This window comes from Chamaea fasciata, unplaced genomic scaffold (assembly GCF_029207755.1).
Source record: "Chamaea fasciata isolate MVZ Bird 193981 ecotype frontalis unplaced genomic scaffold, bChaFas1.0.hap1 SCAF_4, whole genome shotgun sequence".
NCBI lineage: Eukaryota > Metazoa > Chordata > Aves > Passeriformes > Sylviidae > Chamaea > Chamaea fasciata.
In genome coordinates this window covers 50,360,591-50,387,348 of record NW_027094089.1, presented here as the reverse complement: position 1 = coordinate 50,387,348, position 26,758 = coordinate 50,360,591, and the positions used below count along the sequence as shown (strand labels likewise).

Below are 26,758 nucleotides of genomic sequence, written 5' to 3'. Positions count from 1 at the left end.
TTAAGCTCAAAATGAGTGCTCTCTCTGGGCAGATCCACAGTAAGTCTTGTCTTGAACCGATCAGCTTCCAGGAGAGTGTCAAATCCATTTTGTTCTTGTGTTGATAATCCTTTTTCCTCCCTGGAGAGCAATTTGATAGTTCTATTTATAAAAATGTTTAGCAAATGCAAAGTTAGACTTCAGTGTTAAAAGAAAATATTAAATAAAACCTAACATGTTAAAATACAAATATACAAATAAATTTCTGTTTGAAAAATACCAAAACTGAATTATGGTGACTGTTTTCCCAAACAGGAAACAAAAGTAGTTTTTTACACCTTCTAGACTTTTCTGCAGGACTGAGTGGTCTTTTCAAAAGGGGGAGAAGATTATGTGTTATATCTGGTATTTCATGAGCAATTCTCACCCAGATGCCATTTGTGTGGGACATCAATACATTGCTAGAGTCCCTACAGGGCATAATTCACTGTTTTCTTCTTCCTACTTTTGGATTCTGCTTTGAAGTCTGTCTTGAGGACAGAGACAAAAATGCTTATGTGGAAAAAGTGTTGGGTATTGGAGGGTATAAATAGCCATAATTTTTCTAGGAAGTGTTATGCAGCTCATGAGTTACAGTGACTCCCAGCTTTTATGTCCTGCCTTGCTGGGGAGGTCTGGAGAAGAGATGTTTTCTGTTTCTTTGCAAGTGTATGCTGAAGAGCTGCTGGTTGTATGTTCCATGAGTTGCCATGTGCACACATGGCCTTTTTCTTTATTAAAACACCAAGTCAAACCACCACCAAGAATGTGGTAGGAAAAGTGGCCCAGGAAGTGATGGCTTATGGGCAGAGCCTGCTGTAAAGCCAGATGTCGTACTCCATGTGAACTGGGAGCAGCACTGTGATGCCCAATGGCCAGTGGACTGCAGATGGGAAGTTTGAAGCACTTGGGGTGTTGTCAGATACTTGTGAAACTTAGGAAGTGGTACACTGTGCTTATGAAGAGTAGGGATGGGAAAACCCCATGGTACAGCAACAGTTGCTGCTGGTGAGTGATCATCTGCCCTGGCACTGGGAGAGGTCAGAGATTCCACTCAAGAGATCAGGACCTTAACATCTGCACAAGGCTTTAAGTTTGAACTGGTGGACAGTAAGTCTGAAAGAAAGAGGACTCTAAATCCTTAGCTGCATGGCTTATTGGTTCCTAATTAATCAGTGGTGGTGAGAATGAAATAAAGAATCCCTTGTTTTCTTCACACAGCTTAAGGTAATGCAAATTCATGGTAACAACCTGTGGAAAATATCTCCTCCATGAGAAATGATCTTTTGAAACCCTGTCATCCTTGAAAGCATGCTTTGTGGAGCTTGGATGGAATTATACAACCGTAATAAAAGAAACAGTTAGTTACTTTTGACTTTCAAAGCTGCCTATAATTAATTGGTGACCTTGAATTTTGTCTCATTCATCTGTTACACTCAGTTTGTAGCAATACTTTGTGTTCTCACATTTATACGTTTCTACATGCACTAGCTTGTAGAATAATTCACTTGAAAACATGTCTTTCTACTTTGACTACATCAAAGAGCTGTTTTGCACTGTTTAAAACTTTTTTTGAAATTTAAGAACTCATTTTGAAGCTCATGGAGAGAGAGAGTGTGGGAGGACATGACTTGCAGTAGGCTTGTACTGTTCTGGGATAAACTCTCCTTCCTTTTCCATTGCCAGTGTCTTAGTAGCAAAACAACCTGGAGTTCATGCACTGCTCAGTTGTGTACATTCTCAATCCTAGGGTATAGCAAACATGTTTAAAAAGATATATTCCTGATTTTATTTTTGGTTTTGTTTGATTGTTTGTGTTTCTTAAAGCGCCTTGCTTGTGAAGAGTTGCTCATGGTTCTTATTTTATTTCCACAGTTTGCAACTTCATGTCTCATGAAAAGTGCCTCAAGAATGTCAAGATAGCATGCTCATGTATTGCTCCCAGCCTTGTAAGGGTGAGTAAAGTGATACTAGCTTGTCTCGTCCTTGGGGTAATACCACACATTTATCACTAATGAACATGGTGCTCTATAGCAATGGGATTTTTTCATATCATAATGCAAAAATTGTATTAGTCATCACTGAAGCTTTTATGTCTGCTCACAGGCAAAGCTACACTTCCTTTAAAAAGTCTGCTATGAGCAACTGTAGATAGTCTGTCTTTGAAGATCAGTTATTTGCATTCTTTAAACATTACTAGATGTTCTTACTGTGTGTCATTACCTGGAAGTCTCGCAATATTGGAAGGAACGACTGATGAAAACTGTGCCATGTGTCATAAAGATGAACTGTGTATATCACCAGTTTTTTTACAGCTATTACGTATTAAGCTGCTCTGCCTAGCTAAGGAGCTGTGTTTGTCTTCTGTTGATGGCTGCATCTTAAGAAGCTTCATGTTTATTGTGTCTAGAGAATAAAATTGTTGCATTGTAAGTATAGGATTTGAAAGCCAAAAAAAGAGGGCAGGACTTCTCTTCATTACAGTGCTTCACAATCGATTTTGATAAGTAATGAAGTACTTGCAGATGGCTTGTGACCTTCTCCCACAAGACTTCATGTGTAAGAGGTTGATTCAAAGAGTGTGGAACATGAATCAACTTTGCAGAAGATAATAGGATGTAACTAAGGTATTAAGAAGCTAAAATGAAAACAAAGTGTGTTATCCACTTGGGAAAAGACGACAGAAGAGGAACAAAAAGGGAGGACATAAGAAATTTACTAGAGAAGTAATAAAACATTACAAATACCTTAAGGAGCCACAGACAAAAGTCGAATGAGACATGGCTGTAAAATCAGTCATGTTCATTTCGGACCTGCTGACTCAAAACACATTTATGGGAATTCACTGTATAGACCTATGAAGGGAAGTTGATTCACTTCTTTGTGTCATAAAATATTTTACAAGTTCTTTTTCATTGTGGAAGCCTGCAGAGGGGGTAAGATATGGAAGTTTGAAAACAATATGCAATTTCAGTTATTGGGATTGCATAGAGAGAAATTACTCGTTGGTTTTTCTTCAATATGCTTTGTCTAGGTGATAAAGCTGCTAGGCTTTGTGCAAAACTTGCTTTTTTGCTTTTCCTCCTTCCTTAAATACCTTTGATCTTGAGAGGTGTCAAAAAAGTGTCTAATACATAGAAATTTGCCAGTGAAACAATAAGAACTACTGCTGTAAGTCTTAAAACCTATGGTAAAGGGACATGTTGGCAGTGAGAAATGCTTTTACTAAGAATTAGCATCTTCTGCTCTTTCAGTATGCTCACAATCAATCATTGTAGCAAAAGGATTAGTGAGTCAGATGATGTAGGTATCTACCAGGGCCTTTAGGGGGATGACAAAAATCCACCTGAAAAACAGTAATTTTATTCAGAGTGTGGATGTTGTAAACATTTATGATTTCTTTTTTTGTGGATTTGCTCTAAATTTAATTCATTGTTCAAAATAGTATTTGTTCCTTTGCTTTTATATGGTAAAAATTGTCCATTTAATCTTACTAGTGTTCCCATTTGCATCAGTTGTAGACGTCAGTGTAATTTTTTTCTCTTTTGTCAGTCCCTGTAATCTATCTGCCCCAAAACATAATTTTTATCTTGTGATTTATCTGTAAACAATAAACACAAATTGTACTGCACAGCGAGGATAGCTATTTGGTGATGTTGTCAGTCTTTGAAACAGTTTGCAGTTCAGCGTTGCTGTGTTTAGCTCTGAAGAGTTTTCTGTGTTTTCTGTCTTGAGTTGTAATGATTTTATTTTGAAAACTCTGGATTGTACTATTCATTCTGGACAGTTATGTCCTCCTTGACATGGTCATCCAAGTTGCATTAATCCTGATCAGCTGCACAAGTGAAGTCTGCCATATGGGAGACATCGTTTTGCATGCAGGCTCTGTCAAAGCAAATGACAGACTTGGCATTTGCGTAAAAAATAGAGCGAAAAACAAATGACAGCCATTTATACAATTTGTGGAAAGTTTGTTTTCTTAATATTTCCTTTCTTCAATATCAGGTTGGACAGGGCTCTGAGCAACCTGATCTAATTGAAGGTGTCCCTGCTTTCTGCATGTGAGTTTGGACTAGATGACCTTTAAAGGTTCCCTTCCAACCCAAGCTGTTCTGTGACTCTTTGGTTTTGTCTGGGCCCTTGCTGGGTAGCACTGACCACCCTCTGTCAAAAAGGTCTCTCCAGCTCTCCAACATTTGATCCATGGTTGTGTTGCTTCAGCAAGGCTGTTGCTTGGAGACAGTCACATGGCATAATTTAGAATCCAAATGAGGGTTAAAACTGCTTGCTGGTAATCTTGGCAATGCACCAAAGTCTTCTCCCTTTTCTCCCTGAAGTGGAACCTCAGAGTTTAAGGGAAGGAAGGGCTAACTCCTCCTAGTTTGTAAACTCAGGAGAGTTTATTGTGCTGTCTTGAAATTTGATGTGAACTCCCAGCTGAGCTCTGCAGCTGTATCAGTGACTCTTCAGTTTCAGAAGCATTATGGGATGTCACTGTGTTTGTTTTAATTCTTAATCTTTGTCTTGATAAAAGGACATGGACATTGATTTCCTCTGCAGCAATAAAAGCAAGGAGTGAGTGACTTTTGCATATAATTTTTTCTTTATAGTAAAAAACGTACTAGGCCAAGCAACTCTTAATTGTAGTGGAAAGCTTTTACACAAGCCTTACTTTTGAGAAGTATCACATAATTCTGGTTTGAAATAGTATGGGATGCAATATCCGTTGCAAAGGGTACTTGAGACCTTGGAGCATATAAGACCAAATGTACTGTCACAGAGATCTGTAAGATGAAGAAAAATAATCCTATATATAGTGGGATAACATATAGATGTGTGCTTTATTCCCTTGCATTAGCCCCAATTAAAATTTTGATAATTAAGTATTTGATCTTGTCTCTCCTGTCCTATTGTCTTCTGGTCCTCTCCTCTCCTATGTATTGAGACACCTTTTAACTTTGTATTCATATTTCATTTCAGAACTACCATATGGTAGAACTACCATACTTACATCACCTTTTAACACCAGCCAATAAATCAAGTGCTCAGAGCAAGAATGTCAGTTTGGACACAAGTGAAGTGTAATTGATAGGCATTGTCCCTAAAAGGCGAAAGAAATAGAGGACATTCCAGAGCACACAGTGTATTCAAGTTGCAGAAATATTTTGCTACTAAATAAGAGGTTTCAAACAAATCAAAGTACTATTTGTGATTACTGAGTAATAAGGAAGGAATTGAAAAGATGTCAATAAGGGCAAAAGTTGAATCACAAAGTTGTTGGCGTCTCTCAGAGAGGGTATAGTCGAGGCCCAGACGGAGCAGTCATGGGGTGTAGTGAGGTGTATTCAACACATCTGCCTCGCAAAGAGCAAAGGTTTATGGTGGTGGGGTGAACATTAGAAACTTTAGATAGGGAAGTGCTTCTACACTTAAACATCCATACATGTTTGTGTTTCAGAAACACCATTTTAATCTTTATGAACAAATATTTTTTGGCCTTATGTTGGAGCAGTCTTTGAGAATGACCCTGTGTGACTGCCCTTGTGGGCGTCTGATGAAGATGGTTGCTTCCAAGCTGCTTGTGCTTTTCCTTAAAATGCAGCAGTGCTTTTGAATTGCATGCTGGTGAACTTAAGGTAAATTCCTTTTACTCAATGTTTGAAGGCTGTTATTGAGAGTGCTAGTATCCATCTTTCTGTGTACCGTTTGCTACTTGGAAGCTGTTCAGCCTCACACTACTTTAGGTCCTGCCACCACGGTTTCTTAATCTCTCCAGTATTTTTTACAAAGTTGTGCCAAGTGCAAGTCACCCTGATGTAATGTAGAAGAAGATGCATGGGCAAAATAATATCTAGAGATAGGCCTAGGAAAAGTTTTTAGTAGGTAGTTCATTTTTAAGACTTGCCCAAGGCAGCAGCTGTCACACTGGCATTTGGTATATCTGTATTTCTGTCATTGCCCTTTGAGCCTGGAGGGCTTTGCCTAATGATTCAAGATGAAGCTTTCTTCTGCCTGAGCTGGTAGAAAAGAAGTTGCTGCTGGGTGAAAAACAGGCCTTCCTGGAGCTGTGTTTTCTCCCTGCTGAGGCATCCTGAAGGCTGCAGACCAGTAAGACAGCCTGGTCTGACTCTACACACAGATCAGAGGGTCTGGAGGGCAGCTGGGCCACTGTGTACAAAGTGACTCCACCTCAGTGGAAGAGTATTTGAATTCATGATGTACTGTTGGTCACATGCTTGATATCCTGTGACATTTCAGGATGAGGAACAATTTTAAAAGGCGCTATCAAAAGAAAGCAATTCTATCCTTTGTTTTACTTCCACTGTGTGGATTTTAAAAGCAGTTTGTTGTTCTTTTTGGTTAATACAGAACTGATATGCACTTGTACAAATTGCACTGAAGAAGTTAGAATCTAAGTCTTAGGTTTCCGTAGGCTTATATTTTATTACAGGCTAATAGGAACATTTACAGATACGTATTACATTCTCTAATGCCTTGCATTTCGTTAACAGATGGCAGGAAATAGAGCAGGAACTAGGAATGTCTTGTCCCTGAGTCCAGAGTCATTCTGGAGATCATGCCATTACACTTTCTGTTACCATTATACTGTCTGTTGAGATGCTTCTGATCAATATTGTAAGGGCAGTAGGTGTCAATTAATGGTATCGCTAGAAGAAATTTTCTGTATTTTTCTGTGGAAATCTGTTTTTGTGGTTTTCATAAGGTAATTTAAGTAGATGGATTGGAAAAGCAGTTTTAAACTCTCATAAATCATTAACATTTTCTTTGTAGGCCACCTTATGCTTCTGTACTTTGCTGTACTTACGGAGGTAGATGTAAGCTAGGCAATAACATGTAATGTTCTGTATTCTTTCATAATGTCTCAGTGGCTTTTCTAGTTTGAGTTTTAAATAAATAAATAAATAAATCAGGTGCTTGGAACTTGTTCAGCAACCAAAATGTGTTGGGAAAAACTTTATGTAATTGATGTGTTTGTTATGTTGTACTTGCTCTTTTACCTTTTCTCTTTTTCCATCTTACTCCCATCCCATTTTCCATCAGGCTGTGCATTGCCTTTATACCATTTATCTTCCAAAGCATGTTAGAAAGACCACTCACTATAAACAAAGTTTCTTTGGCTTGATTTGTAAGAAAGAAATTAAAGAAACTATTTTTTCCCTTTTTCTCCCCTTCTCCACCTGCCCCCCCTTAACATTTAAATCAGCAAGTTGTTCCCTTCTTTTTAACAGTGACTTGAGACTTCAGACAATTGTTACCATGGTCTGAACAGCTGAAGAATTTAGACTTAGTCTCCTTCCCTTGAGTTTTCTAGATAAGTACAGTCAGACCCTGGATAAGTTTACCTTCTCTCAAAGTCCTTTCTCACAATTTTTCCCAAACTAGACACTGTTTTTCACATGTTCTTTTTTTCAGCAGAACCTCTCTGTGGCAATAATCAACAGCCTGTACTTCTAAGCTAGGCTTAACAATAACTGAGTTCAGGTAACTTGTATGTCACTGTACAGAGAGGTTTGTTGCTTCCTTCTCTTGAAGAAATAGCAGGATGGGCAGGGTTTGTAAGCCTTAGACTTAATCTGGGATAGTTTGATTAAAGCTTTTTAGACTTTCCAGGATAATTCCCCCCCCACCCCAGGATATATATTCTTTTTGCAAACATACATTATATGACTAGAGTATTCTGATTTAAAAAAAGAAATTATGTAGGCCAGCTATGAATGTTACATCAGAGATGGAGGGTTTCAGAGAATGAAATTTCAGTTTGGGCTGGTGGGAGTAGGATGTGGACCCAAAAAGAATGTTTTGGCTGTATTTTTAGATCCCTGACTTGTACATAAAGTTAATACTTAAAGCTTTTGGAGGCAATGCTCGTATTAGAGCTACTGATACAAAGTCTTTTTTGTAGGCTGCCTATCAGCCCAGCTTGGTGGGGAGCCTGGGGTCTGAATGGGCAATTTCCTGGTCAGTCAGGGACCCAGGATTGCTCCAGACAGTATGGTCTGCTGGGGCTGAGAGCTGGTGACTCTGATTCAGTGGTCAGCTGCTGTGCACTATCCTGTTCATTTTCGGTAACACAAGCGTATTTCATATCTTTCTTTGTCCTCTTTTATCTCGAAAGCTTAATTCTGAGGAGCAGTGGAGGAACCACATGCTTTGCAGTTTGGGGGTTACTCATTTTTCTTGGTTAAACTTCCAGCATTGTTCTTTTCTCCTTGCATCTGGCAAAACTTTATCTCACTTCTTTCATTGTTCGCGCTTGAATTACAGGATTTTTTGATGTAACTGTCCCCATACTTTTTGAGGCAGAAAATTATTGTGGGAATTGGATGTTTATAACTGGAAGCAACTCCATGGGTCATCAAATGCTATGTTCACAGTACGTGTCAGATTTGCTGCTAATAGTTCCCAGGAAAACGTCAATATACAAAGAGAAAAATTCAAATCCTGATGAATAACCTTGAAGGATTTTTTGCCGGTATATCTGAGAGGAAAAGCTTCTATCTGTGACTACATGTATCTGAAATCATTATTTCCAAAGTTTTATTAGGAATGATTAATTTCATTCGAAACCTAAATAATAATTTGTTGACTTTTACCAGAAATACAACCACAAGATAAAGTTGATGTGTTCATTATAGCAAGAAGGGCACGTGAAATGCATAATACTAAATACCAAAATCATGACAAACTTTTGTGGAACTCATTTGGATTTTAGGACTTCAAAAACGTGCAGTTTTATTCCTTCTTTCTAATAACTGTTACTTTAGCAAAGCTGTGCATCTTGTAGGAAGAGTAGTCTCTAAACAGGTATGAAGCTTAAGCATGTTTCTTATTCTTTACTTTGCTTCTTTTCATTTGTTGTTGCTTTGATACTATCACTTCCCATCTTCATTATTAATCACTAAGCAAGAAAAAAATAATTTAAGGTAAGTGAATAATAGGAAACACATTTGCCAAAATTGTTGATACAGACAGGTCTTGCAAGAGAAAATCCTAGTGTATCATTTTCAACCTACAGTCAGGAGGAACCTCAGTCTGGATGTACTTCAGGAGCTGGATCTCTGTACCATTCAGGCTTTGAAGCTTTGAATAAGGCAGGGGGAGACCCAACCAATCTCTTTGTCCTGACCAGCTGGTGGCTGGGCAGGATTCAGAGAGGAAGTGAAAGGCATGTGAAGAGAGAGCACTGAACTGTGGCAGCACTGAGATGTTAAAAGTTGTCTTGTGTATGTCTTTAGGGTATTTTGTTTGCCTGTGCAATAATTACTCTTTAATTGTCCTGATTCAATTAAGAATGCTTAGAACTACTGCCATTATAGGTGGGTCCCAAAGGAAGCCTTTGGATTTGTGTTGTGAATCATCAAGAAGCTAATCAGCATTTAAAAATATATACAATACATATTAATTCCCAAGAATTTAAATAGTTACATTAAAGTATTTAAAATATATTTCTAAGTATGATTTTTTTTTAAAGGATGATTCATCTGTCTGTTTATTCTTGTGCTTAGTTAAGTTTACATTGTATGTACTGCTCTGTTGCAAGAAAAAGCATCTACTATGAATTTTGACAGACATTTTGGAAGTTGAAATTGATGATGTCTTATGCATTCTTCACTGGCAGGTTCCAGTTGCACACTGTTTTGGGCCTCCAGGACATTACAAAAGAAAGTTTTGCACTGTGTGCAGGAAGTCCCTAGAGTCACCTGCCTTTCGATGTGAAGGTAACTTAAATCCTACTTGTACAGCCATCTGTGTGTCACCCAGTAACCTACAGTTTACTTACATTTCATACCTTGGTGCTTGAGAAATTTTTGGTTTATTTGTTATCCATTCACTGCTTGTGGGAAGGTGTACTTCAAACTAAGGAGTAATAAATCGACCACCTTTGATAAACCACAAACTTTGTCAAACCTGTATGCTCTTTTCATCTTTCCTCCAGTTTACTTTGAGCAAGTCTTTAGTGGTGTGCAATGAGTCCTGCCCGGGATGGGCAAAGAATGAGGAACTATTATGGCGAAAGAAAGACTTGTCCTGTTGGGGTAATTTAATTCTGTTTCCAGTGGAAACTTTTGGTACAGAGAATCATCAGGCTTTCGTATTTCTAGAAAAGAATGTAGAATTTTATGTGTTACTAGTCTCAGATGTTGGTTACTTGTAATGAGGATTAAGTACTTTCAATGGAAAGATATTTGAAAATATTATTTGTCAAAATAATACTGCTCTGAGTGTTCTGACATGGATTCTCTGAAAAAACAGTAATTAAAGAAATCACCCAAATACCAGATTTTTTATTTGAAATAAGTGATGGCATGAGTACATGACTGATTTTGATGTAGGACAGCTCTTCAATTCTCCCTTGTCTTAAATGTCTATTAGTTCTTAAGTTGAGTTGTGAGGTTAAATAGAATTTACTGTTTTATAGGAATATTACCTCTGAACTATTAAAAAAAAAAAGTCTAATGAATGAAAAACTAATTCTTCAGGGAATTGAGTTGCTTCCAAAATTGCTATTTTACTAAAGATAATGTCTTATTTAATATGATTTCTCTAGGTGTATGTGTAGGAGAAGCAATCCTCTTTGATCAGGGCATTTAGACTTAGAATGGCACAGTATTTCTGTTTCTGCTTTTGTCTGTTGAGTTGCATAATGAAGCCACACTGTTCTTCTGACTAGGGAATATGTCACTTAGTATAGTTGCCATGTGACCAGGACAGTTTGGTAGGATGTTCAGTGAGCTACAGATACCACAGGGAATTTTCTCTTAATAAGAGTCAGAACCTGTGTGCCATGATCTAAACAGAAATTTGAAAAGAAAATAGTTATCACTAGTTATGCCCTCTTTGCTACTGTAAATAGCTTTAGTTTATTGATCCATTTTAGTTAAAGCTTTCTATACTTCGCTTTCATATTCTTACTCTCTTAATTCTACTGCATTCGCATTGTATCCATTTGTTGTGGTTTAACCCCAGACAGCAGCCAAGCACCACACACAGCCACTTGGTCCCTACCCCGCTAGTGGGATCAGGGAGAAAATTGGAAGGGTTAAAGATAGAAAACTCATGGGTTGAGATAAAGACAGCATAATATGGAAAGCAAAAGCCACACACACACAAGCAGAGAAAAACAAAGTCATTCCCATCTTCCCATGGGCAGGCAGGTGTTTCCCATCTCCAGGACAGCAGGACCCCCTCACGCCTCAGAGTGACTTCGGAAGACAAATGCCATCACTCCAAATGTCCCCTCCTTCCTCCTTCTTGTGCCCAGCTTTAAATTCTGAGGAGGATGTCAAATGGTCTGGAATATCCCTTTGGCCAGTCTGGGTAAGCAGTCCTGGCTGTTTCTCCTCTCAACCTCCTCCAGCTTCCTCCTCAGTGTGGCAGTACAAAAGGCAGAAAAGACCTTGGCTCTGTGTAAGCTCTACTCAAGAATAACTAAAACATCTCAGTATTATCAACCTTGTGTGCAGCACAAACCCAAAACCCAGACCCATTCTAGCCACTGTGAAGAAAATTAACTCTACCCCAGCCAAAACTAGCACACAAGTGTGAAGGAAAATGTTTTTCAGATGTTTCTATTTAACCAATTGTAAACATGAAACACATGAAATTGCATGTTGTAGTTAGATATTACATATGCACAGAATTTTTTTTGCGGTTCGTTGAAGGTTCTGAATTGTTTTCCTGACATGGATTTGACAGTTTTACTGTTTTGCGTGGTGTGACTTGTTCGGTAGCCCTTTTCCTGAATATCTGTAAGTCTGCAATTTGTTTCTCTGCTATTTTTTTAAAAATATATCTTAAAAAGGGCAGCTGAAGTTCATGAAATGCACAGGATTCTTCCTTTATTATTCAAAAATGCTTGTGGAATTTGTTGTAGAAGTCTAGTGTTTTAAGCTGTAGAACTTTTAAATCCAGATGGAAATATTGAACTTTCTTGCTTTTCTTTTTTTTTTTTTTTTGTGTGTGTGTGACTTAGCTTAATACTATGAATCTAGTCTTGTTTATGAAGTTCATGTCTGATACTAAAAATAAGAACTTTTCCTGGATTCTTTACCATAATTAAGATTGCAAAGAGGGTTAAGATGAAGTTACCTTTTCTAAACAAATGATTGACATCATTAAAAGTACTTGTAAAATAATTTTAATCAATTGTTTTGCAGTGTTTATATCTTAAAATAGAACAAACTTTCTTGACAGGAAATTAAAGGTTTCACCCACATAAATGTTGTGGGTGCACAGATGGGGATGTGTTGTCAGAAATGAGCATGCATGTATATTGATCAGTGGTGAAATAAATACCTACATTTCATTGGTAAAAATGACAATAGATTGACTCAAATTCTGCTGACAGTTACTGATTGCTTTGGGTAGCTATTTTTGCTACCAGATTTCACTGGTGTCAGTTGAACTTGGACTCATGATGGTGAGAGTTGCTCTTCCTTTTATTTCTGAGAAGGGATGGAAGGTAAAAAAAAAAAAAAAAATAGGTAATCCAAACATTTTTCTGGTGCTGAATTCTTTACAAAAATTTCTTACTAAGCATTGACCAGGAGCAGCAGATTTACTGGAGAAGGAGGCAGTTAGCATTTTAAAGGCTCTTCTCTCAAGTTTATGAATCTGAAATTAATCACATTGGGTTTTTTGGCACTCATAAAGAACTTTCATAACTAGCTTGAACAGAAGATTGTCATTCTGTTAAGAGTTAAAGAACTATGCAGATTATGGAACAGCTGATAAAGATGAAATTTCTTTTTGTGGGACCTCTAATTTGATCTTTACATTCAAAAACATCCTCTTTCCTACACCAGGATAGTCAGACACTCCCACCATTTATGTGAACATTTATCTTACCAGTTCTGGGCTAGGGCTGGTGCTAGAAGCAGAAGATGTGAATTAAACCAAGGGTAAACCCCCCTCTGTGTTCTTACAAACTATAGCAAAGGGCAGTGCATGCCTGTGTTGACAGAATTAACAATAAAATGTTTCTGTAAATTCCTTAAAGTTGTAACTTTGTCTATGGACACTTTTAACATTAGCAAGAGTATGATTCAAAGCATCTAGTTTGTCTGGTTGAACTGGCAAAACTGCAGAATATTCCTGTTACATCTATGAACAGGGAGAAATGTGAGTGGAGGAGGGACTGTGCCACAGCTCATAAAGAAGTCCTTGAGTGCAGTGAAGACACTGAACATGGGGACCTGTGTGTGTTTGTGGTTGACTTAGTCATGAGTCTTTGCTTTGGTGTGATGGGTAGAATATGTCTCCTGTGGAATTAACACAACGTTCTGCCCTCTGGTTAATTCTGCTCTGGAAGAGTCCAAAGAGATTTCAAATTGGGTATTATTCTCTGTGTAAATTAATAACATTGTTTTCAAGATACTTTCAGATAATGTGCTAATGTGTGCAGTTCCTACCTTTCCATTTTCAGGTTACAGTTCTCATATATTTCTGATAAGCTTGGAGAAATAACCTGTTTGACCAGAAATGAAAAAGTATTTGAAAAATTTGATGCTTGTCTCTTGCTTTCATTTACTTGATGAAAAGTCAGCCTTCCCAGAGCAATACAAGTATTTACAAAGCAGCTACAGGAGGATCTTTTTCATCCATCTCTGTCCCTGAGGCCCACAGAGAACCCTCCTAACTCTTGAAATGATGAAGCTAGGTATTGATATCTAATAGTTATTGTTTTGGGGTTTTTTTTGTAACTCATCCTTTGTAGCATAACTGCAGATTCTTTTCTTTCACATCTGGTATTTCAAGTCAGCTTTTAAATAATGAAGGTATTTTAAAATTAAAACTTACCTAAACTTCTACAAGGCTCACTAAAATTTCTTCCACCTACAGTACCTACAGTATTTTGGAAGGCAATGTTAACCTTACTTAGGAGAGTGCTCTGAAAAAATTATTTCTTTGTTTTTGACAAGTAGTGATTTTCCTTATATGTGGTGATTGAATCAAAGTAGCCTTCAGCCCCAGGTATGTTGGAGAAGACAGCAGTTCCTGTGAAAATGCAAGACAAAGCTGAGCAGCTGTACACATTTAACTTGCTGTAATTGGAGGAAATATGACAAGTGCTGCTTATGAGAAAAATTAGCTCAGCCTTTTCTTTATATTTGCTGCATCTTTTTAACAGAGCGGAAGTGAAGGAACACACAAAACAATGCTGTGTGTAAGCTTCTTTATTGTCTACCTTTGCTGAATGTAAAGAGCATAAAGGCAAGAAAGGATGGTGTGAAACGGATAGTGGAGGAGTATCCAAGGGAGGGAGGAGGGAGATGCAGAAAATCGCTGGGCTTCCCAGCCTAAAGAAGTTTTCTTGTTTTTGTGCTTTTAGTTTGTGAGCTACATGTGCACACAGACTGTGTCCTGTTTGCTTGCAGTGACTGCCGGCAGTGTCACCAGGATGGGCACCTGGACCATGTAAGTGCAGATGCCTCTGCAGGGGAAGGTGGCCATGCATTTTGTGGAGAAGGAGCAGTCTTGGTCTTTAGTTTCACATGCTGCCAGTTATCAAAGCACTTTTGTTCCTTGTTGGCAGGCAAAGGACATAAGTGACTTCAGAATATATTCACGATGCTTTTGAACTCTTGCTGAAAAGTCGGTGGAATGTGTACAACCTCCAATTTAAAAAAAAAAAATCAAGCATCATATAAAAGTTTCCTTTGCAAAAGCTGGTGTGAAACTCTTTTTTTGTGTGTATGTTGAACTGTTGGCTGCATTGCATCCCTGGCAAACATTCTCTTATCCTCATGCTTTCTGAAGTCTGGCTAAGGCAAGACCGTCTATTTTCTTATCTTCTCACAGTATAGTAGATAGAGAATACTGATACTATAGGATGATTTTTTTAAAAGAATTTTTTTTAGTGGATTGTGAAGGAAAAATACTAGAATAAATTTTTTGATAGTTTGATTTTTTCTTTTAGTGAAATATATGATTGTTAAAGATTTCTGTGTATCTTGAGAAAAACTTAATGCCCTAGTCTCTGTTGCTATTTCCTCAGAGCTATTTGAATTACTGATTTTAAAGTTGTATTGAAGATGCAGCTGTATCTGATTAACATGTAATGCTAAGTCATGATGTGTTCCCTCAGGATACTTATCACCACCACTGGAGGGAGGGAAACCTTTCCTCAAGTGCTCGTTGTGAATTTTGCAAAAAAACCTGTGGGTCTTCTGAGGTGCTCTCTGGCATGAGATGTGAATGGTGTGGCATCCTGGTATGTTGTGCTGCTGAATGTATTTGTGGGAACCACATATAACTGGGTGTGTGCTTATCTGAGCACTAGATATAAACATAATTGATTTGCATGCCCTGTAAATATACATTTTGTATACACTTTGTAAATACACTTGATCTATATATTTACTTACTTAAATATATATATATTTATGTGTTAGATGGGAAATCCAACTTTTTAAATCCTCCTCATAGTCATGATGAGCAACTCTCAAAGTCATAGTGAAGCTTGGTGTAAATCAAGTGGAATATAACAGGGCCTGATTGTTATAGATCTATGGTTAGAAGTCTGCGGTGACTTTCTGTGTTAAATCAGAATTTCTTTCAAATCATGAATTCTGCAAGGTTAAAGACTTACCATTCTAATATGTTTACTCTTATTTCAGTGTAGAATATTAACCTGTGTGGTTGAGGTTTTTTTAAGCTGTCAATATCAGTTTCTATGTTTTTTTCCATTTACATGACACATGTTTATTTCCTGTGCTAGCTGATGGTAGCCTTCAATAATTCTGGAAACCACAGCCTTTTGACACACTGACAAACAGTGTGTAGTGCAGATAACAATTAGTCCATCCAGTTAATGCTATCTTGTATTAAAATGTGATGGTAGTGAAAGCACCAGATGAGGTCGGAACTGAAAAGTATTTGTAAGAAATCATTAATTTGCTACTTAAGGCTAGATTAGGTACTCCATGTAGTGATGATTTAAAATAAAACTCCAGAGGTTATTCAGTATTTCAGGTATGATTTCAATGATTTTTTTTAAAAAAATATTGTGGGGTTTATATTTTAATCTGAGACATAATTTCTGAGGTTGAAGGGACTGTCTTTGAAAACAGTCTAAGAAATGTAACATGCTCTGTGGCCATACATACAAATGTATGTGTATTCAATAACAGCAGAAGATTTGCAACAGTGTAAAGGCAGAAACTGTCCAGTCACCCTTTGGAATAAAACTGGAAACAGCCTTATCTCAGAGTCTGCAAGTGGGTACAGCTATGTAAGAGGATACTGCTTGTTTCAAGCTATTCAGTATTGTGCGCCTTTTCCATTTCCCCCAGCAAATATCCACATAGAGTGGAAGATCAGAATTTGAGACCAAAACTTCAATTTTCTCCATGTAGCTGTATAAAAACCCTTCATTTTCAATAGAACAGGTTTGTGGTCCTTGAAAGTTTCTTGACATATTAAGACTCCCCATTATTGGTAATGCAAAACCTGACTTAAACAAATAAAAATCTAGGGTGAAAGATGGGCCATTCATTTAATAAAGGTGATTTACAAGAGGTCTATATTCAGAAGGCCTATGACAAATTCAGTCATAGTTTGTTATAAATAAATTTACTTTCTCTGTGTCTCACAAGTTCTTAACTGATGCTGTTGTTTATAGGCTCATGCTGCTTGCTACGTAATTGTCACACCAGAATGTACCTTTGGAAGATTAAGCAATATGATTCTTCCTCCAAATTGTGTTCAACTGTTTTCTCGCAACTTCAGCAAATTGCATTGTTTTCGAATATCGGAAAATTTGCAAACAGAATCAGGTAAAAAATTCAAAGTTGAATGCAACTAATTGATGAGTGTGTTTAACCTAGCGTCATAATTCAATTAAATATATTATTGCTAATTTTACTGGCTTTTGTGGCAATACTGTAACTTCTTGCTATTTCTGGGACAGGTTAGAAAATTTTTAATGGATGCTGTGCAAGATGCAGAAACTTCTGTTTACTGGTGCGGGGCAGTTTGTGCACAATTCTTGAAACAAAGTGAAAACCTAAAATCAGAAAATTTGTGGTATTAGTGTTATCATTGCTGGAAACACTTAAATATCATGTGTACAGATACTTTTGTCTCTTGGATTAAGCATCTGGCCTTTTTAAGATTTCCATACTGAGACAATACCATGTATCTAGGCAGGGTAATGTTCTGCTGCCATCTAGAGTGAATATTTGTTTAACAGCTCTTTAGGAACAAGAATTTTTTTTAAGCCTGAGAATCACAGTAGTATTTTTTAATTTATATTTTGATTATTATGCATCTGTAAAAGCTTTCTTTTGGTGCTTGAATGGAATAGGAAAGGAAATAAATGGTAGGCAAAATACGGATCATGAAAGTTAAATATTTGCAACTGTTCTTTTCTCAACCTGGCAAATTGCTCTTGAAATTTCTGCTCTGAACTCAGGTTTGATTTTGGTAAGGAGAGCTGATTATGAGCGAGACCGCTGTGTTCTGTGTTCAGAAGCTGTAGCGGAAGTCCTGCTACTGCATGAACTGCATGACCTGAGGTCTACGTAACCCAGACACACTCCAGTGAGCTGTCAAAGACAGAGAGGAGGCATTGGGTTGCTTTTGTGGATTGGGTTTTTTTCAGTGAGTGTTTTTTCTTTTTAGTGAATTTGATTGCTAGTGATCAAAAATGTAACATAGTTACTTGAAAATCATGGAGTTCCTAATGCTTCCAAAATAAGAAGTAACCAAAGAGTCTGATGAGCTTGCTGCAAGACTCACTGTGAACTTTGATTCAGGTCTATTGTTAGGTATTTCACAAGTGTCCCATAGATTTAAGTGAAGATAAAGTTGTATTATTATAACTAAGAGAAGTTAATCACAAACCTTTAAAATAGAGTCTTTGGTTTGACTTTTCTGATGTTAACTAAGTTTCTCTCCTCAACAGTGGTGTGTTCTTTTAATATGTCTGACTTAACTTTCTCTCTTTTTTTTTTTTTTAAATCACCTCTTAATAAAAATTGAACATGGATCACCTTAAGCGAAAGAATCCAAGGTTTTAGCTGCACCTTCTAGTCTCTTCCTTCAAAATTTTAAGAGATGGAATAAAAGGTTTTCTATTTCAGGACTTATGCTATATGCTAAATGTGTTAGTTCATGTTATACATAGTTGAGGTTTATTAAAGTAAGAATGACTTTTTTGCATTTCTTTAATGGAAAAGTGTCTGGTGTTTTGAATTGAGAGAATGCAACCATTAGCTTGTCATAAGCAGATACATAGGGATGGAAGAATACTCACTGACTTAATTTGGACCATTTCCAGTACTTTATTGTGATATGAAGGGGAAAAAAATCAAATTGAATAAAACTCACCTTGTTTGGAAAGCCAGAATGCATTTTTATAGTCCTTAGCCTGTATGTCACAGAGGTGTAGTATAGCAACATCTTGAAAAATCTCATTTCTAATACAGGTTCTCTTTTCTGTGGCCTATGAGAATTTCTGCCCCTTGGGCTCAGCTCCCCATCTCCAATGGACAGCAGCCTCACAGGATGGAGGGCTGCTGACACCCAGGAGCAGGGGCTGAGCCATGATGATGTTCCCTGTTCCTCCTGCTGTAGATATGTTGCATAACTGTGAACTTGACAGCTGCCTCAGCAATTGACCTCTTCCTTTTTTTTCATGGTCGGTGAGCCACAGTTGTGGCTCAGCACAAGGCATGGTGAGTAATATTTGTGGTGCAGCACCTGCCTTGCACGCCACTGTTGTAGAAGCCCTCTTGTTGAGGGTAGAAATGAGCTGAGACACAGACTTCTTGTTTATCACAGCATGAAAAGGGTCCTGGTTTATTCCTCTTTACAGCTGAGCTATCCTGACTCCAACTATTTACGGACTCTGAGTGCAGCAAGCTCCTGCTGTAGGTTTCTCTTGCAGCCTCTGACTACTGGTTATTTCCTGCTAAACTATGACTACTTGTATTAGTTTGCAGACTCTGACTGCAGGCTTTTACCTTGCTAGACTGTGACTGCAGGTTCCAACAACAGGCTCTAACTACAGACCCAGACTGATCTCACAGCAGTGATTTTCTCTCCCCAGGATCCTTCCTCTTCATGATCCTCTCATTCCCTCTTCCTCAAGGTTTCTCCTCCTTCATGATTCCCCCTCCCCAGTTACCCCACTCCCTTTTATCACTCTTATGTTTATTGGGTATCGCTGTGACTCATCAGGGGCGAGGCTGTATTGGGTAATTAACACAGCTGTTACTTATCAGGGGCGAGGTCACCTGTATTCTCTTCCCCTACACTCTGCTGTGCATAAAGTGTTTCTGTAGCCGACAGTGCTTTTTAGTATTTGGTTTAGCACCTACATGCTGAATGTTCAGGAACTAATCTGGTGTCCCCACATGTGACTCCTTTTACATCATCCACATCCTGTTGAGCCTTACTTTGAGAGCTGTTGCTGGATTTTTGCCATTCTCAGTCATCTGCTGAAGATCAGGTTCTGCAGGTCACTGCCAAAATCACCAGATACTGTTGGAATATGCTCTTTTTCTTTGCCCAAATTCTTCCTCAAAAGCAGAGCCAAGAATTGTCTTCAACTAAATCTCACATCATCCTGTGTCAAGGAAACACAGTGCTCTAGCCTTTTAGTCCTTCTTCTTTCCCGTGTCCACAGAACAGACCTTCATTTTCTTACAAAACCCCTCTAGTTCCTGGCATGTGATGAAAGTTACCAAGATGTGTCATAAATCCAGCAGCTCCCTGATACTCTCTTAGGATGTATTTTGTGCTCCTCTGGCAAGGACGCAGCTCAGGATGGCTGAGGAGTTGCTCAGGAGTTGCTGCTGCTTTTCCAGGGGAAAGGCATAGGCTCTGGATGGCAGATCTTCTTAAAGATTGTGTTCGTGTTAGGCATGTTTTAGGGGAGCAAGGAACTCCTTTGTTGGCAGATAATTAGCACTTCTATGTGATGACAAGCTCATTAAGTTCTCCTGAGGTGGCATACACAGAGGATGCTCCTCTGTTTCCACAGCTGACAAAGGACATCATTCATAAGATTGTGAAAAGACCAGTCTGAGGTACCAAAGAAGTGTTGGCAGTTGCCTGGATGAGTTGACTGCTGCAGGCATAGCTCTTCCCATGCTGATGGTTGGGAAGTGCCAGATTACTTGTCCTCTGAGTGAATGAGTACAGCCATCATCGCTGGCCTCCTGGGGACCATTTGTCCAAAGTAGCTTTTGCCACAGTGTAAATGCTAAACTTCATCACCAGCATGCTGAAAGAGGCTTCTTTAAAACTCTTGAGCTAGCAGGAGATGCAATGGTAGAGCAGTGTGGAGCCCTTTCCTCCAAATGACTCCTGTAATAACAAATTTCAGAGAAATCGTTGAACTTCACTGGAATAGTTTCAAGATGCTGTTGGTGCAGATTTGCCTACTATTCAGACTGAAGGAGAAAGTATAATAAAAGAAGTCAGCTTCTTCCCACCTAAAGTGAGAAAGAAGAGGGTTGGGAGTGTTCAGGAGCAGTCATTTCCTTTTGTTGTATTTACTACTTCCTTTTTTTTAAACTTAATTGTCTGGAGTGAAATTCAAGAAGGCATTCAGCTTTCTCTTATTTCAGGATGTTTCAAGACCATACTGTCTAAATTTCTCTCCAGTTTGAAACTTGATCTGTTTGTCAGATATAACCGGGAAGATATCTCAACACGTTTTTTATATTTTAAAAGCCACAACTCAAAAGCATTATTGTTGGTCTTTCTTTAGGTACTTGAAACATTACTCAAATATCTGGTGAGTTACCTGGTACCAAGTCTAGGAGTACTGCCTAGTACCCTTCTTGACATACTATGATTCTTCTTCTTGGAAGGTTCTCCTGCTTTAGGATTTTGACTTTCTCAGTACCTCTTTTGCTCTGAAGATCTGCCTTTACTTGTTTTATTTTGTATTTTCTTTCTTGTTTTGTCCTTTGATTTCTTGCTTTCTCCCTTAGATGAAAGGTATAGTTTTTACAAGGGTGTTGCCTGGCTTATATGCTTTGGTAGCTTTACCTCCATCCCAGTCAAGACTGACTGGGATTTTCAGTGGGTGTAAGTGTGAATACCATTATTTGATGAGCACTTGCATTGCACTCTACTGCTACCCTCAGAGAAGGAAAATTCATCATGTTTGGATTTGCACTGGTCTTGTATGGCCCTGAGTGTCAGGAATGAGAATCCAGTAAGGATATTCTTCATAGAAGCAAATGCAAAATGTTGACAGCATTTATTTTAATCTTTTTTTAATATTTTGTATGGTTTTACAAGGATGCATTATTTTCTGATGTGTTAGCTCCTAGCTGTAGTGAGAGTGATGAGCCTACTGTCTAAGTCCTTTTCTGAAGAGCAGCAGTTTCTTTCTCTTTTGGTGTCCATAACTTAGTTTTTCAATTGTGGAAATTCTATAACACTATTATTTTTGATTGAAAGGCTGGATTGATTTGGTAATTTAAAACTTAGTGGAAATCATCTATACTTCAGTGACAGTCAAACATCATGACTTCAGAAAAGGATGTAATGCAGTAGTTGCAATATTAAAGCTAATGGTATAGGAATCTCATGTATGCCTTCACTGTAGCTACATGACAATGCAGATTTGTTTTTTTTAATGCTGTTTTAATATTATTGATTATTATCATAAAATAGGTAGAGAAAGAAAGTGTGCTTTTCTGACTGGTTCCTTTTGTGTTAGATTTTTTGATGGAAACTTTTCTTAAAGGACAAACACCTTCTCCCCTCCATTCTAAATAACAAAAATCCGTTCTTAAAATGTCTCTGTATTTACAGATGAAGATGATGATGTTGATGGGTCAACACAAGGATCAACAAAAGATATCCAGATTTCAACAGATTCAAGTAAGCAAAATTTTAGTAAGGGATGAATAGTCACCCATTTCTTTATTCATATAATAATATTTGTTCACATAATCTTAACTTGTATTACCTTATGACAGAATATTAAGTGGTTATTTTTCTAATGTTAGGTTTTGATTTCAGGTCCAAAGTTTTTGTCCAACATATTTATCTGGGGTCTTACAAATATCTCCTTGATATTTTCCATTGGTAGGCTGGCAATCTGTTCATTACCTTGACAAATAGGTCATTTCTCTCAGCCTGGTAATTCAAGAAAGAAAACCTGGTGTTAATAATCCTTAGATAAGCAACAAATTTAAAGGGCAGACAGCAATGTCTTTTCAGAGCCTTTTGCTTCTAAGTTTGCTGGATCCAAATGTTGCTGAGGACATCAGGTGATTTTTTTTTTTTTTTTTTTTTTTTTTTTTTTTTTTTTTTTTTGCTTGGGCATGTTGCAGTAAACAGGGTTGAGCTGGACTGGCTGCCTTTTATGCAATTAAATTTTTAAGCATGTAGAGTTTTCTGGGGTTGATAACAACCAAATTATTGCTATTCAGAAGATGAGGTAAAATGCAATTTAAGAGCTTCCCGCCCCGATATCCATATTAGCAAGTAGAACAACATGGTCCATGCTACCTAATGTAGCTGCATGGATTGTTGTAAAAAAGGACATTTCAAATCAATAAATACTAATTTTTTTTCTAAATCCTGAAGTTCTTGCAAAATTAAGAGGCTAACTGTGCAAATGCTGTTTGCAATTTTTAAAAATTCAGTTCAATAAGTAGTTAAATCACTTATAGAAGAGATCTCAAGCATCCTCTTGTTTCACTTTCTTAGTTCCTGAATGACTTCAAGTTATGATCCACCACCATACTTTCTTATTATGAGAAAACGCTCTAACTGCAGTTTATCTGAACAAGTTCCACTTTTTCTAGTGTTTTAAGTGACTTATGTGATTGAGTGTGAGGACTTTACAGTTCAACAATTAAGCCTATTTCCCTTATGACTGTCAAAAAGAGCAAATTATGTATTCAGATATTTCAGCTGGATTAATTGAAAGCATTAGTAGATGCCACTTCAGCTTTAGTTTAGCCTTCCCAAAAGAAGAAAAAAGATATGAAAATTCAGGGCAGGATGATTTAGTATGTCATTTGTTCAGGCCATCTCTGGACTGGAGAAAGCAGCAGTAGATGGTGTATTTTCAAGGGTTGTGTAAAGTATTGTTAGTTTTGTTTTAAGAAGAACAGTGACATAAAAAATTGCTTTCTTATAATGCCTTTTCACAAAACATAGGACAGTGTAGAGCCCAGTAACCTAGCTGTGATTTAGAAACCTCAGCTAAAACCACACTCTCAAAAAGAGTCAGAAATAACATTATCTGATAAGACATGACAGACTGTGGTGATGTGGTCCAGGGCATGGCCATGCAGTACCAACCAGCAACTTCTTTAAATGTGACCAGCTTCCTTGGTCTCCTTATCCTTCTATTTTCCCATACTAGTTTTTCCCCAACCCACTTTGATCTCTTGCTTTGATTCCTCTCCTAAAGTTCTCCTAACAACTCTTGTATCATCCCAGAATGCTTCTCACATTATTTCATATATCCCTGCCAGCTGAGAGACCTCCTTGGTCAGTGAGGTATCCTACCGAACTTCCCCCACGGACTCCTCTGGTGTGTGCCACCCCCAGACAATGGGATTGATGACCTTGTGTCAGCTCAGGACAGAGCTTCTTTGATAACCTACCTGGTAAAGTTATTGAGGTGCACCTGCCAGCTGTTGTGCTTCTCTGTGTGTGGGGAGTCATATGCTATGAATATGAATACAACATGAATTTGAATTTAGCATTGCAATGACACTGTTGTAGGGGGCTGGACCACCTTCACCTGTCTCTGGATAACACCATTTGTATAACATGGGTCAAGAAGGAGCTACTCACTTCTTCTGTGTGTTGACTCAGTACATCTACCATGTCTTTTGGAATGTTACCATGCTCTCCCTCAAGAGTGTCCGAACTCAGTTACGTTCCAGAATATTTGGTTTTTCCTAATCCCAGCTCTCTGTGTTTTAGGAATACATATTTCTAAAAACTATGAAAACAAGTCAGAACAAATTGAGTAATGTTTATGTGGAAAGACACCTTTTTCCACAGGAGGGAAGCCAGTAGAAAAGGATACCAAGTCTGTAGTTTAGTATTGGAAGAAGATTTAAATTAGTAATCTACATTAATTTTTGTTATTTTGCTATTGTAATGGGCCTGTTGAGTGAAATGTAAAGGCAGAAGATCTAAGTCTTAATATAGGTAGCTTAAATGTGTTAAATCAACCACTATATTTAGCCTACCAAGATACTGAAACCAAAAGCATAAAATAACATAAGAACAACCATACAGTTTCTGAGTTGATAGATTTAACAGATAAACAAGTGGGTTTGGCAAAGGACTCTCTCTGCCCTGTGAGAGTCTCTCAGTGCTACCTGGCTGCAAGTGAACTGTTTGATTCAGCGTGTGTCCATCTTCTGCAGGACAAAATTCAGCCATCAATGAAAACCCATTCTGGAGGAGGTTTTAGAGGAATCTGTCTATCAGAGAAATGGGGGCTACAGTGCTGTCAGCAAACAGATATTTCATGCATACAGCATGTCCTTCCACAGCCTCTATTTTGCCTTCCTCAGGTTGCTGCTCATCTGCTGAGTAAGAGATGAAATGGTTTTGTATTAGATAGACCCAAGTCACTGGCTTAGAGTCTTGTCCCAGACCCGCTGACAGTGCAGGGAAGGCCTCCACTATAATTCTGCAAGCAGGAACAAACTGTTTTCCAGAAGAAGCAAGGACAGCACATGGGGAGGGATTTTTTCCCTAAAGATACTTAAGAAAACTTTAACCTTTCATAAAAAGGACCATTGTGTTCTTCTGTTGCTGCTTACAGACAACTAAACATGTCGCATGTTCCTTGGCAGATGCTTGAAAGGCTCTAAAAACTAAGAGAAGTAGGGTTAGGAAGTGGCTACCAAAATGGGGGAGCAGCTGTTAATACAGATTTGTGCTTCAAAATTGTCTTGAAACTAGGGGAGTTTGAGCTGCTCAAGAAAACAAGTTCAGAGAAGGCACACACCTGCAAATGACTCTTCTGGAAGAGAAAGAGCTAGAGGAAGAAGGAAGAAAGAAAAGGAAGGGAAGGAAGGGTGGGAGGAAGGAATCTGGGATTCTGAAAGGCTCTCTTCAAAGGCAATAAAAGAAAAAATACATAATTCTTACATACATAAATGCCATCTTGTAGGTTATGAATCCTAATACTGAAATAAACCAAAATTTGATAGTCCCCACTGTTGTAATATGAAGTAGCAGTAGAGAAGGAGAGTATAAGGCATGTGAGTAACACAAGTTGTTTGGGGAAGTGTCTTGGTAAGCTATGTTGCTAGAATTTAGTCTTTTAAGAGTAATTTTTACAAATACAAATCTGTAAAGGCCTCTAGCTTTTTTAAATGACAAAATGATTCAGGACTGCATCATTTTCCTATCTCAGTCACAAGCCACATGTAAGTCTTTCAGAAGCCATGTCCTGTCTGTGGAGATTTGGAAGTCAAAGGGAACATGAACTTTGGACTCATCCTATTCTGTTTTATCTTTTTCCCAGAAAAACTTGGTATCTTAGCCTCTGAAATCAAATTCCACACTTTGGTAAATTATGCCTGGAGTTAACCTTTTGTAGTTACTTTCCTCTTGGAAAGGGTAAGCACAATTAACAGGTTATTCTCAGCCCAGTATTGCATGGTAAGAAAAAGAAATAATGTGTTTTTCAGGAGGAAGTCTTGATACTCTGTACTCTGATCCAATAGGAAAAGATAAAAGACATTTAGCAGCGAGGTGCCAGTATTACAAAGCAGGCAGTAACTCCTTTAAATACCACCATTTGATAAGTGCATCTGTTGCATATTAGCAAGGGGTTTTGTATATAAATATATATATATATATATATACATGCATACATACATACATAAATACATATACTAAGTAGGGGTATGTAGACTTCACTTCTGTAACTGGGTCATTTTCTAATATTTAAAAAATTGAACAGCTGGAAGGAAGAGCTTTACCTGATTTCCAAAGTGGTTACAGTTGAGCTTGCCAAGGCTAGTTAGACAAATCAGACTGGCATAAGACACACCTTAACTTACGTGTGTTAGATGTGCTCTTGACTCACTGGAGAAATGTATTTCTGGATGACTAATTGCAGCATGTAGCTATTCATTCTTTTGTTAATGTGCTTCCAGAAGCTGGTGTGCAAGCAAGCCATTTTTCACTGGGTTGCAGTAAAAGTGTCCCCTGTGAGGAGGACAGTGACAAACTTAAATGTGATTTTTCACTGATAGAGTTGAGGAGGTTTTTTGTGTGATGGACACCAGATTAGGAGCATTATATTTATTTAGCTAAGAAATATGCTTGAGCTTAGGACATTACTACTGGTATGTAGATCTAAACTTGTTCTTGTAAACCAGTTTATTTTGAGAGTCAATCCAACTGTTCTTTGACTGTTCTTAAGACATGGACAGCTCATTAAAAATTCTCCAGTTACAATTGTTAGGGATTCTCGTAGGCCAGCTAGTATCTCATAAGGGCAGACTACAAAGGCACTTCAAATGAAAACAAGTACTAAAACTTGGATGAATGTTTTAATTCTCACATGGTTGTCCACTTTCTGGATTGCTAAAGAAAACAACAGAGATTTTGATAGTGTTATGAAAGTTCATACTCAGAACATCAGTTGTGCTGTCAGAAACCAGTGTTCACTTGTTTCTCAAGTAGTGTTAGCTCTAAGGAAGGTCACTCAGGACACAGTGTGTCTTTTGGTTAACATTTGTCTATGCTATAGTTA

General features: G+C 37.9%; 1 protein-coding gene across 2 annotated transcripts in view; it reads left to right on the top strand.

Annotated features, from left to right (window-relative positions):
• The window catches only part of DGKQ (diacylglycerol kinase theta), an 87,906-nt gene that overhangs the window by 19,879 nt on the left and 41,269 nt on the right, over positions 1–26,758 (top strand). For both annotated transcript variants that reach the window (XM_066181506.1, XM_066181505.1), the window contains exons 2-7: positions 1,894–1,973; positions 9,659–9,758; positions 14,372–14,457; positions 15,128–15,253; positions 16,664–16,817; positions 21,820–21,888. In XM_066181506.1, the coding sequence (XP_066037603.1) occupies positions 1,894–1,973; positions 9,659–9,758; positions 14,372–14,457; positions 15,128–15,253; positions 16,664–16,817; positions 21,820–21,888 (615 nt within the window). The remainder of the gene's footprint in view (positions 1–1,893; positions 1,974–9,658; positions 9,759–14,371; positions 14,458–15,127; positions 15,254–16,663; positions 16,818–21,819; positions 21,889–26,758) is intronic.